The following is a 13138-nucleotide window of genomic DNA, read 5'->3' as shown; positions in this document are numbered from 1 at the left end:
TCACTTGAGCAGTCATTAGACAATGTGTAGAATTATTATTATTATTATTATTATTATTATTATTATTATTATTATTTGTATTTAAATGTACATAATGTATTAAGAGGGATATTTTCTTGTTTTGTATTTTTTGAAGATTGTGTGTCTGTTTTGTTTTAATTTGATTTGTATATTTATTTAAAAAAAAAAAAAAAAGTATTTTGTAAAGCGGGAATTGCTTTCAAACAACCTTAAGTTATTTTTTTGACAAAATACAAGTCGAGGTGAACATTAATTAAATTCATTCAGTAAACAGCAGCCAGTGGTGGCAAGACCTGCTCAAACTATGCAATACTGTAAGATGTATTTAAAGCTTTTTAAATAAAATTTGAAAATTGATAAGAACTGATGTCTTTGTATTTATTACAGAGTGTGCACAATAACGTGTGTACCAGAATAGCAGTGATTTGTATTGCAAACGAATGGCTGTGGGAGCAGCAGCATTTATAATGTGTTTGATATAAAATGTATATTCTTTATTAATCTCCCGATTGAGAAATACAGAATATTCTAAACGTTCTACGAATCCTCAGTTTGCTTCCAGATTCCAAATCCTTCTAGTATAGGCAAGGCAAACTCATGAGACAGACAATGCCAATCACGTCAAGACGAGAAAGCTAGTAGCTAGTGTTACTTATTAACATTTTCTCTTCCGGCTCGAGTTTCAAACCACAGAGAGCTGTTACATTGCAAAAGAAGGCTGCATGTTTATCAAATTTGCTGTAGCCTCTCGTGGTATTGCATCATATCGGTGCAGTAGGTCAAGACGGATGCCGGTGCAGTACAGCACGCGTGATGCATATTATTAATGCAGTATGAGGACACATTTGAGTATCTTTGTCACTTTGTCTCCATAGCAACGCAGTTCCACGAAGCATACCTTGTCAGCATAGAGGTGATTAGTACCTGCCTTCACCTAAGGGTTATTCGGCCTACCTTAAAAAAAAAATATAGCCATGCGGTATTGTTCGTTGCAATTACATTTCTAGTTAACATTTTTTACAAACTGATTTTTATTTACTGTTCTATGCACCACAAATAAATAACACTGCAATGCAATAATAATTGTAGCATTTTTGATATTATAATTATTATTACTGTTGAGGTCTGTTTTGTGTCGTGAATTATATATAAATTCGACGGCGTCTTCTGAATTCTATCGCCCAGGCAGTTTGTAACAAGCGTTGTCATTACTCGTTATTTTCGGTTCAGGGGGGGGGGGGGGGGGGCTATAAATAGCAACAGACGGATTAAGGATCTGTTCTGCACATCTATAACGGGATCCTGTGCAGATGCTGCATTCCTGCGCTAGAGACCGCTTGCCACGTGTCCTCGTAGTGATCTCTGTTTTAATAAGAACAACAATAATAATGATTCGTGTTTTACATCTTCTCATAATACCGCAGAGAATGTGCATTTTTTCTTTCTAATGAAAAGTAATATTTGCCTTCTAACGTGGGGCTCGAACCCACGACCCTGATATTATGAGTCTCATGCTCTCCCGACTGAACTAGCCGGGCACTGCAAGTTTTCAAGCGTTCGAGGAGAACAGGCGGATGATTGTATGATAAATTCAGTTTAAACCTGTTTTTAAACGAATACATTACTGCAAACGCAATAATAACAAACGCCATTTGCCTTATGTTCTAAAAACTCAATCTCCCATCCTGCACCACGCTTCCGCACTGAGGCAGAGTGACGTGTGCATGGCTTTCTGTATTGCTGTTAATGTTGTCGGTTCTGTGCTGCAATGGTCATTTTTAATCACTTTACCCACTGAAACTACAGCAAAGGCATTCAATACAGTTTGGAAAAGCAGGAGTGCTCCCACGTATATCAAAGGCTTGAAAGTGAAACCTGTTATACGTGCTGTAATAGCATTTGTACTGTAGTGTAACTTTTGCTCGGCTACGTGGATAAATGGACTTTAGTATTTAAAACTGCCACGTACGCACTCTGTTACATCACTACAGCTTTAAGTCTGCAACAAACTAGATTAGAATCGCTTAAGTTTAGTTTGGTTGTTTTTTGCCTGCAGTCTGTGATGGTATTGTGATATCTATTTGCAGCAGACAGAAAGGTCAGTAACGCGTGTGTGCCTCACATTTATATAAAGTAATGGTTGTTGCTGATATAACTTCTGGAAAAGAAACCTTGTTTTGAGGTGGACACGTCTGCTGGCTACTTTGTTATAATGTTTGTTATAATGTTTAAAAATAGTCACTGCTGTCATTTTTATTTATTTATTTTATTTATTTTATTTATTTGCACCGTGGCCCGTCACTCGTTTACTGGTATATTTTTGGACGGGAATTCTGTATCTTTGCATTTGAAAGACGGCCCCTCACTGGTTCAAAATAGGACACCCCGCCTCTTTTGGGCTCAGATCCCTTCCGTCATTGGAGGGAGTTTTCCTTAGTTCCGCCTCTTAACACTGGGGGGTTTTGTATGTCAATCTAATTGGTGCAATCAACTGTCTTTCAAAAGGCAGCACGCTGTTTTCCTATGTCTAATTTCCATTGGATATTTCGACACAGGAACGCCCCTCGTGTGCTTGTGCTCAATGGTAATTGGCAAGCCTGGTCGTCACAATGGTTTTTTTTTTTTTTGAATGGACTCTGCTACGCTTATCGAACAAAGTATCGAAATCGGAAAGAAACGCGTTACGTAATACTGTTTTCTAGTCCTTTGAAGTTCGATATAATATAATGGAATCCGGTAAGTTACGTGTGTCAATTTCACTTCCCCTTGTTGTAGTTTTTATATATATATATATATTATATATATATATATATAGAGAGAGAGAGAGAGAGAGAGAGAGAGAGAGAGAGAGAATAGAGAGAGAGAGAGAGAGAGAGATACATTTGAATTAGTTTAACTCTTACCAAAACATGCCACCGGATAATAATGCTGTATTGCACTTGCAGTTATAAATAAATTAAATAATAATATAATAATAATAAATTAAATATGCTGTATTGCACTTGCAGTTATAAATAAATTCATAATAATAATAATAATAATATTAATAATAATAATAAAAATACCCTTTATGTGATCAGTCATATGAATAATGAATGGGGACGCACACAAACCCAAACCCACTTGATGCTGTCTTATCGGATGAATCGCTATGATTTCTGTTGCTATTAATTATTTGTTTAATTGTTTACTCAAGGCACGTTTTTATAAACGATTAAACAAATGCCTATATTTTAAAACCGCCGTGTCTATATATATATATATATATATATATAATATATATATAGAGAGAGAGGAGAGGAGAGAGAGAGAGAGAGAGAGAGAGAGAGAGAGAGAGAGAGAGAGAGAGAGAGAGAGCGGAGAGAGAGAGAGAGAGAGAATAATAGAGTATTGCACTTGAGCAACACCTCTGGTTTGTAAGGTAATCAATTAATAATGGTATTTAACTTGTTTATAACGATAATAATGTATTGCACTACAATATAATATAAATAATAATAATAATAATAATAACTAATAATAATAATAATAATACCCTTTATGTGATCAGTCATATGAATAATGAATGGGGACGCACACAAACCCAAACCCACTTGATGCTGTCTTATCGGATGAATCGCTATGATTTCTGTTGCTATTAATTATTTGTTTAATTGTTTACTCAAGGCACGTTTTTATAAACGATTAAACAAATGCCTATATTTTAAAACCGCCGTGTCTGTGGTTAGAATTAAATCAAATGTAAAGGTTGGGGTCGACTCAATTTCAGTCGTTTTGTTTGTTTGTGTGTGTGTTTGCCTGTTTACGTACAGATATAAAACGGGCTTGATGATGTCGAAATGATAACTAAAATAAATAGCCTTTGGTGTATTGAATTTGATACCAAATGGCTGATTATCGGGCTTGGTTAACCCGGATAGTGGGCAAATACTACAGCCTTGTTGGGTAACCCACACCGGTTAAAATTGAAAGTTTATTTAACAACACGGCCCAGTTATTTTACTCTACATGTTAAGAGACTCAACTTTCCAAGCATTTCCCGAATTACGGTCTTTTAAAACTGAGAAGGAAAGAGGATCAGATTCCATCTGCGATGGAAACGATTCCACAAGTCTTTGGTAGTCGATGTGCAAAAGATTATTCTCCTGTACGTGTTGGATTCCTTGGAACAGCCAAATAAACTGAATCCTGAGAAACTAGTGCTGTCTACCAGAGCACTCAAATAGGGAGGCACCAAGCCCTTAAAACCACTAAACACGAAGCAGTACCACTGAAGAAGCTTGTGGTACACACAAGCATATTAACTTCTAGTGGATGCCACAGCTGTGCCCACATGTGACAGAGCAGACCTACTGTAAACATGTCAAGTGAAACTATTCTTGGGGACATTTCTGTTTGCTCATTTTGCCCTTTTACTTTTGGTATTTCAAGCCGAAACTGGGGCAGCTGAATTTCCCACATTAATTATTGAAATGCACAGATTGCATTGTTGTTCTGAGACCCACTTCAGTGTTATGGCTGTCAGGGCATACCGTTTAGTTAGTGTGCATTATCTACAGGCTAATACAGATTGATCCCACGTTTATGATGTTCACAGTAAGATTTAAGAATTGAGGGCCTGACATTACACTCACAATATGATACTTAGCCCCTATATGCTGGTCATGCTCTTGTCCCGATAGGGGGTTATCATCTATTCTGTTTGAAGTCAAACTTACATCACAATGGAGGTTGGTATTAGGTTCATACATTATAGATACATAATCTATATCATTTTACACATATAGTAAATCAACTACACAAGGTGACCACTGAGGTGAACTTGCTATATTGTGAATATGGTCAGACTACTCAAGCACTACATGGGTTAGGTCTGTAAAACTGGTATTAGAATGAGCTTTGTGACTTAATTCATTTTCTTATTGTTTCTCTATCGTGCTGCTTGCAGCCTCAAAGGTAAGAATGAGGGGAGCAGCATCTGACATGGCAGACACAAACCAGCTTTTTGACGACACTAGTGCCAACGCGGGGCCACCTGGCTTTGGGTACAGAGGTCAGGAGACGCCAAGGATGGCACAGGCCCTGCTCACAGAGCCCATGTCTAACTTCGCTGTAACCTACGGGAGCAGTCTGGCTAGCCAAGGAAAGGAAATGGTGGATAGAAATGTAAGTTTTCTGGATATTTCAGCCTCTCTATGTTGGGGTTCTGGAATGGCTCACCTGGTAAAAGCTCGGCCGTGGAAGGGTTTATTTCTCCTTATCGCGCTACAGGCAGGCGCCGCTGAGCTCAGGCGGACCTCCGGAGGCCGGTAACTCTGTGACCCCCCTGCTCTTGAGTTCCTGGGTGTAGAAGAGGAAGCCTGCTCGGTCCTGGGATTGGAGGGCACACACTGAACTGTCAGTTCTCCGGAGCTGTGCAGGGTGGGGGGGGAGTTAATTGGGCATTGTAAAATAAAAAAAAAATAAACCCATCAATGCTTATTTGTTTTGGCAGTAGTTTCCAAAAGGTTGAATTTTGTAACTTTGTTTTTCTCATAGCTGGACCGATTAATTGCCATCTCTAAACTGAAGTACTACTTTGCTGTAGATACAGTCTATGTGGGAAAGAAGTTGAGGCTGCTGGTCTTCCCCTACATGCATCAGGTAAGGTGCCCACATACTGTGAGGCTTGCGGTTGTTAATGCGTGGTTTCTGTGCAATGACCTCTTGTCCGTTTCTCTCGGTAGAACTGGGAGGTGAGGTACCAGCAGGATACTCCAGTGGCACCTCGATTTGATATAAACGCCCCAGATCTTTACATTCCAGGTAAGGGTTCCCCTGAATTGATATTAAATAAGGGCCAGGAAATCTGCATATGTGCAAACTATTAAAAAAAAAAATATCCATACAACCCATTCCGAAAATGCACTACCTGAAAAAAAAGGAATGCATTGCACCTTTTACAAAATGATTCATTATCTGTAGTTGATGTGTATTTTCCAAGTCCAGTCTTAACAAAGCATTCATTTTCTATAACTATAACCCAAACAACTAAGCTATAAGTTTCAAGGTCTCTTAATCGCTCTCAAGAAAAAAAAAAAAAAAAAAAAAAAAAACTGTAAGAGACTGTGCTTATGAGAGGTAGGAGAATGTTTTTAAAGCCCTGCTTAACTTAAACCCTGAATGTCTTTCCTCCAATAGCTATGGCTTTCATTACCTACATACTCGTAGCTGGGTTTGCACTGGGAACACAAAACAGGTGAGTTACTGTATCAGCTACTTTCTCAATTACAAATATAGCAAATACTATTTTACAAATATGTGGAGAGCCGCTGAGTCTCAACGCCTGCCGTACGTACATATGAATGTGTGTCACACATTCTTTTTCATCTAAATTCTGTGGATATGTGCATTGATTTTGTTTCGTAATTAAGGCTATATCTTGGAGACAGTTAGGACATGCCTTCCTGCTTTTTTAAAAACTATAAGAAACTTAGACACTGGGACCTCTCCAGACTTTTTGAGAATTCATTTCAGACAATTTTTTAAAAATTTAAATAAAAAAAAAGTAAAGATTAGGGTAAGGCCAGTTATGAAATTCACACGGTGAGCACAGATCAGAAATGATGGATTTTGAAAATTGATATTGTGTTTCTGTATGAGTCCTGTGGGCGGGTCGTGGAGTTGTTGCTGTGTTTGTGCTCTAGGTTCTCCCCTGAGATCCTGGGAATACAGGCCAGTTCTGCTCTGGTGTGGCTGATCGTTGAGGTGCTGGTCACCTTGTTGAGTCTGTACCTGGTGACTGTGAACACAGACCTCACCACCATCGACCTGATCGCCTTCTCGGGGTACAAGTATGTGGGGTAAGTCCTTGAGTATTTAACATTTATTCACAACTACAGTGATCAAGGTTGGCTTCCTGTTTTTCAAATTCCTTTTTAAAAATCTGCTCCCAATTCATGTTTTACGTTGCATCTAAGCAGCTTTCAGTTACAGCTAGTTAAATACAATGCTGTTTGAGATTTAAAATGTAGTTTTCCGTTGAAACGTTTAAAGAATCTTTTCCACGTACTTGATGTTTGTGTGGTGATTTAATTAGTGGTACCAAGGTATTTAGTGAGAAATCTGGATTCATTGCACTGTCTAAGTTTAAACTGTATTCTGACAACCAACACCCAACATCGCATAACAGAAACGGCACCAACAAAATGTAGCAAATCGCATGTGTGTCGCGCTGTGATCCTGTTTTCTGTCCTGGCAGAATGATTGTGGGGGTCGTGTCTGGGCTGCTGTTTGGCAGGACTGGTTACTACTTGGTGCTGCTGTGGTGTTGTATAGCGATCGTTGTGTTCTTGGTAAGTTGTTGTATAAAACTGTAAAGCATTTTTTAGTTGTTGTTGTTACTATTATTATTATTATTATTATTATTATTATTATTATTATTCCCCTGCAATAGTGTTACCTTTTTTAATGGTGCTTGAATTCATTAAAAATTTTAAACAAGTATTTTTAATATTTAATTTTGAATTAATTAAACAATTATAATTCGTGTGTGTGTGTGTGTGTGTGTGTGTGTGTATATGTATGTATGTATGTATGTATGTATGTATATATATATAAATTTCAGACATTGGTTTTCTTTGCATGGTATCTTTGTTATGCAGTCCTTGTTTCCATGAATGCTGCCCAAGCAGAGTTTGCATGAATATTCAAGTCCCGGCACTCAATACTTTATTTTTTTTCCCTTTTCCCTGCGAACAGATCCGATCCCTGAGGCTGAAGATCCTTTCGGAAGCTGCTGCAGAGGGCGTGTTAGTCCGGGGAGCGAAGAACCAGCTGCGCATGTACTTGACCGTGGCCATCGCTGCTGCCCAGCCCATCTTCATGTACTGGCTCACCTACCACCTGGTCAGGTGAACCCTGCTACACACACAAACACAGAAGAATCCAACAGTCAGGATTTGGGCATCTAGCGAAGGACTGTTCGACGGACATTAACAAGCGTTTCAATTGCAAGGAACTTCTTTCCAAAACCGTAACTGATGGACTGATAAAGAATGAATGTTAAATCTTTAGAGTAGAGTATTGGATGGCTTTTGTTCTTGTAGAATGGGTGTACAGCTGTGGCCAAAAGTTTTGCATCACCCCATAGAATGAACTAACATTGCTTCATAAAGTCAAAATGAAAACCTGTTGAATAATGTCACATTGACATATTGAATTGCACAGCGCTTTGTAGTTTTCCACATACTTAATGAAAAACTGACAAAAATGATAAAATGTGACATTTCCAAATCCTAACATGAAATACTACTGTACTACGATTTATGGCTTCCTTTTGCAATATAAATTTGTAGTTTCTTTGATTACATGATGTTAAATAAAATATGTAAATTATGGTGATAGTTTTTTTTTTTTTTTAAATGAAGTCTCAATCCTAAAATCCAAACATTTGGCCAGAGCTGTACGACGACACGTCTTCTTCATTGCGGTTGTCGTCTTGGCTAAAACAGCCTTAACATTCTTTCTTAGAGGGAGCTGAAGATGAAGCACGCTTGTGAAGACCGTTTTACTATTTTTTTTTTTTTTTTTTTTTTTTTGAGACTATTACCTCTTGTTGCTGCAGTTGTAAAATGAATTGTTATTAATTACTATTGGACAGATTCTCCTCCGCTCAATGAAGTGTGCTAAAGAGTACCTTTGGCAAGTCTTGTTGCGATTAATAATCAGCTCATTTGAAGTGTGAGTGTAAACAGGCGCCAGCCCCCAAAGCTGATGTACTTTGTGCGAAAGCCCCTTCCAAGTTTGATCATAACTGAATAAGTGGCTCTCTAGATTTCTGCCAAAAAAAAGGCGACGTGTATACAGGCATCTGCACAAGAGCGGTGACCATCTGGAATCAAAATGTTTCTCTTCTTTATTTCTTTGAGGTTTTCTGTATGTAAGTAACGAATGCAGGCTGGCCCTTCCAGTAACTACAGCAGGGTTTAGTGTGAGATTGTCTCAGTTAAATTGAATCTGCAGTGTTGAGTCTGTCCCGTCCATGTGTCTGTGTTTTTGTTTTCATGCAATATTTATACCCCTAAGGGGAGATGAACTGATTAAAAAAAAAAAAAAAAATATATATATATATATATATATATATATATATATATATATATATATATATATATATATATATATATATATATATATATAATATATATAATATATATATATATTTATAATAATATCATATACAATTCAACTTAGGCTGTGTGTTGTGATGTGAATAATTTGTAGCTAACCCTTCTCTAGGTGTTTGACCTTCTGTGTCTACACAGTCTTTTCTCAACAGCTTTTATTCAAACAGAAACCTTCACAGTATTATGTAGAAACAGTCCAGGAGGCATTACAAGGGAGCTCCCCGTTTCATTTTGATATTGATACACACAGCAAAACAAGACACTGGCATACAGTCTACACCCTAGGATGATCCAGTGGCCACATAATTATTAACATTGGGGCACATACAGCGAAGACAAACGTATTCTCTAATAACCCTACAAATGAGTTACAAAAACACCTTGGCCCTTGCTCTGATAACTGGCACGCAGCAGAATGTTCAAGAACGCTATGCTATGCAAAACCCTTACCCAAGCACCCCTGCCCACTAACTTTGATGTTCCAGTATACACAATGATTTCATCTACACCTGCCTTTTTGTTTGTTTTTTTCTACACAGCTGAAGGGCTTTTCTTTGTGTGTGTGTGTGTGTGTGCTTTATGAAACGCACGCAGCGACAACCTCATTGCAACTGCAGCACATCGCAGGGCATACTCCGGATAACAAACTCAAGCATAGCTCAGATGCCTTATGAGTATAGTAAGCATAAGCAACCACTAGATGACGCTCTAACATAGACTCCTGGCCTATGCCTGGGTATTTTGTATGGTATATACCGGTACTCGCAAATAAAACGCTACTCTAAATAGCTAAACAGCGCAATGTAAGTTTAAAAGAGAGAGAGGGTTTGAAAGGCGCAGTGTTTTGTGCCCAGCTGTCCAAATGCACGATTTATGTTTATCATTTGCCACGCATCTTTGTTTAGTATCTATCTTTACTTGCGTATGGTTGTTTGAATTTTTAATGTTTTAAATTTTGTTCTAGCTTACGGACTTAGTGTTGCTTAATGGGTGTCATATTGTGTTCATCGTTTATGTTAACATGCAATAGGGATTGTCCGTGCAAAGGGTTCTCATTTGGTCAGGCTTCCAAGATATAGCCTTTTTGGAGCCCTGTTGCCACTCCCTCACTGTGAGTCTCTTCTTGTGACGCTTCTTTTGAGACAGCACCTGCCGACTGAACCCCAACCAAAATATGGTACATCTGCCGTCGGGCTATATATAAGGTTTCTGTTTGTTTTTTGCAAGGAGTGTCCCATAGGAACACCCGTGCATGCATTTAAAAAAAAAAAAATCTATCTATCTAAACTCTCTAAACAAGATTCATATGGGAATTACTGCAGTTATTGGTTCCCTTGCTGACATGCGCCTGTGACTTCAATGAAGTGTGAGTTTGTGTCTGGTGTGTGTAATGTGGCTCCGCACTTAAACATAACCGTGCAGATTTCAATGCCCCCCGTCCCCCGTCCCCCGCCCGCCTTTACTCTATCGATACCCGGATGGATATTGACTCTGTGCCAACGGGGGTACTAGTTTATTGCCATATAGACGCGGAATGATCAAATGCAAGCGCATTTCAAATGAAGAAAAGGGGCCTTCTCACGCCGTCGAAATGAATGCGTATTTGTTAATTTTGTTGTTTTGGGGAGAGGGGTGGTAAAGCACGCTGCGGTTGGTGCTGACATGTGGGTGCTTTTGCAGGAATGTTGTTTTATTTTTTATTGTGTCAGTAGGTTTATGTGCTGCTTGCCGGTCTGACCTCACCTACTGGAGGACGGCACGTTAAAAGACGGGATTAGGTTTAACCCTGTATGCACCAAAGTACCATTAATTGCACAATGTGCTACAACTGTCGGTTCTGCTTCTGAATGTGTGTGTGTGTGTGTGTGTGTGTGTGTGTGTGTGTGTGTGTGTGTGTGTGTGTGTGTGTGCGTGTGTGTGTGTGTGTGTGTGTGTGTGTGTGTGTGTGTGTGTGTGTGTGTGTGTGTGTGTGTGTGTGTGTGTGTGTGTGTGTGTGTGTGTGTGTGTGTGTGTGTGTGTGTGTGTGTGTGTGTGTGTGTGTGTGTGTGTGCGTGTGTGTGTGCGTGTGTGTGTGTGCGTGTTATCTTATTGTTAAAGAAGCATTATTATTATTATTATTATTATTATTATTATTATTATTATTATTATTAGTAGGCTGTGTGGTCCAGTGGTTATAGAAACAGATTTGTAACCAGCAAGTCCTTTCCTAGGTGTAGGGTTACCATATTTGGAGAGTGAATTTTTTTCTTCAACTTGTCGAAGTTGTAGCAATTCTGAATCGGTGTATTATCTGTATACAATAACCCTTTTCTTTATCTACCAGAGGCTACCAGTGTGTTCTGATGAATAAAGAAAGGGGATTGTAACAAGGAGGTCCCCGGTTCAAACTCAGCTCAGCCCCTGACTCACTGTGTAACCCTGAGCAGGTCACTTCACCTCCTTGTGCTGCGTCTTTGGGGTGACACGTTGCTGTAAGCGACTCTGCAGCTGATGCATTGTTCACTCACCCTAGTCTCTATCTTGTAAAGCGCTTTGTGATGGTGGTCCACTATGAAAGATGCTAATTGTAACGTTGTATTTGTTATACTACATTTTATTTGTATTTTTCAAGTTGAAGACGGCAGCAGACGTACAGGATTGGAAGTGGGTAAGTTTGAACCGACACAGGATTTCAAAAGTGCTCGATGGGGGGGTTGCTTGCTTGCTTGTTTAAATACAATTCTGTACATGCACAATTTCGCCGTTATGTCAAACCAGCGTAATAATATTAACAAGACATAAATATGTGTTTTTGTCTTACAATTTACATGCACAAAGCAAATATTTACAGGTGTGTACTAAGCGCTGAGTGTTGTACAGTACCCGTTTCTCTTACCAACACAATTCACTTCTATCAAACCCCGGAGCTTCACTGACATATGCGTTTATTTCCAACTACCTGTAATAATATTTTGAATAATACAGGTGTGGTATTACCTGTTGGTGTAGCAATCGATTGCATAAAACATGGACTGCATTGTGTTATAAAATACAATCACCGATTGCTTCTGCTTGTGTTCTCATGCCTTCAGACACCGGCAAGAGAAGTTTAAACGAGGGCACTATAGGGTTAAACTGCTGTCGAGACAGATAACGTAGCCTATATTGTAACCAATGCACTGTGTATTTCCACAGAACTCATTACATTTTTTTTTGTAAATGTAACTATGCGTGACAAATCCCAGTTCTGGATTATTATTATTATTATTATTATTATTATTATTATTATTATTATTATTATTATTATTATTATTATTATTACCATGCATCTTCAAAGCCTTGCAGAGTAATTCCGAACGTGTGTGCTATGCATTCACGTTATCTGGTTTGTGATTGGTTGGCTGCTGAAGGTTGTACAAAACCAAGAAATACTGAACACAGTGAAAGTAATTATGCACTAAATTGCCAGCTGTTAGCTGTTTAAAAAGTATATCCTTCTAGCATCTTAACTAAGAAGGACTTTTTTTAAATGCTATTCCCACTGCACCCCTTGTGAAATCTTTTAAGTGTAACGCGGTCCTACACATTCCTTTTCCCAATATACTGAAAGCCCATTTCCAGTTCGCCCTGTTTCAAAAACTGTGGGTGATATATATATATTTTTTTTAGAACTTTTTTCTTAATTCAACCAACTTTGCAGACCATTTAAACCTTTTTTTTTTTTAATTTTTGAGAGAGAACTGTGCAAGAGAACGTTTGTTTTTTTTTTCATTTTGTTAGCGTGCTGTATAACATTCATTCTTGAACACTTGCCGCATAGTTGCACATTATTATTATTATTATTATTATTATTATTATTATTATTATTATTATTATTATTATTATTAGTTTATTTGGCAGGAGACGTACAGGTACTACAGGATTACAGTGCCAGATTAATATTTAAATACAGGGTGGTTTACAATAAATGCAAA

The 13138-nt window shown here is 38.2% G+C and overlaps 1 protein-coding gene and 1 non-coding gene across 3 annotated transcripts; one reads left to right on the top strand and one right to left on the bottom strand.

Annotated features, from left to right (window-relative positions):
• Positions 1-1483: 1483 nt before the first annotated feature.
• Positions 1484-1559, bottom strand: trnam-cau. Its single transcript has one exon. It is a non-coding gene; the product is annotated as a tRNA-Met (tRNA).
• A 218-nt stretch (positions 1560-1777) lies between these two features.
• Positions 1778-8189, top strand: LOC121304826 (protein YIF1B-A-like). Of its 2 annotated transcripts, none has more exons than XM_041236234.1 (8): positions 1778-2119; positions 4970-5187; positions 5560-5664; positions 5748-5826; positions 6202-6259; positions 6708-6863; positions 7262-7355; positions 7762-8189. In XM_041236234.1, the coding sequence occupies exons 2-8, from the start codon at positions 4984-4986 to the stop codon at positions 7915-7917; spliced, it is 852 nt and encodes a 283-aa protein (XP_041092168.1). In that variant the 5' UTR covers positions 1778-2119; positions 4970-4983; the 3' UTR covers positions 7918-8189. The 2 variants fall into 2 exon arrangements, with proteins under 2 accessions (XP_041092168.1, XP_041092166.1); XM_041236232.1 differs by lacking the exon at positions 1778-2119 and adding an exon at positions 2503-2757.
• The last annotated feature ends 4949 nt before the right edge of the window (positions 8190-13138 follow it).

This window comes from Polyodon spathula, chromosome 40 (genome assembly GCF_017654505.1).
Source record: "Polyodon spathula isolate WHYD16114869_AA chromosome 40, ASM1765450v1, whole genome shotgun sequence".
Lineage (NCBI taxonomy): Eukaryota > Metazoa > Chordata > Actinopteri > Acipenseriformes > Polyodontidae > Polyodon > Polyodon spathula.
The sequence above is the reverse complement of the archived record's forward strand: the minus strand, read 5'-3'. Positions and strand labels throughout refer to the sequence as shown.

Bases quoted from the DNA above. Each gene is read 5' to 3' on its own strand.
- LOC121304826 (XM_041236232.1), top strand. The intron at 6,864-7,261 runs GTAAGTCCTTGA...CTGTCCTGGCAG, and splicing joins TCGGGGTACAAGTATGTGGG to AATGATTGTGGGGGTCGTGT. The intron at 7,356-7,761 runs GTAAGTTGTTGT...CCCTGCGAACAG, and splicing joins TAGCGATCGTTGTGTTCTTG to ATCCGATCCCTGAGGCTGAA.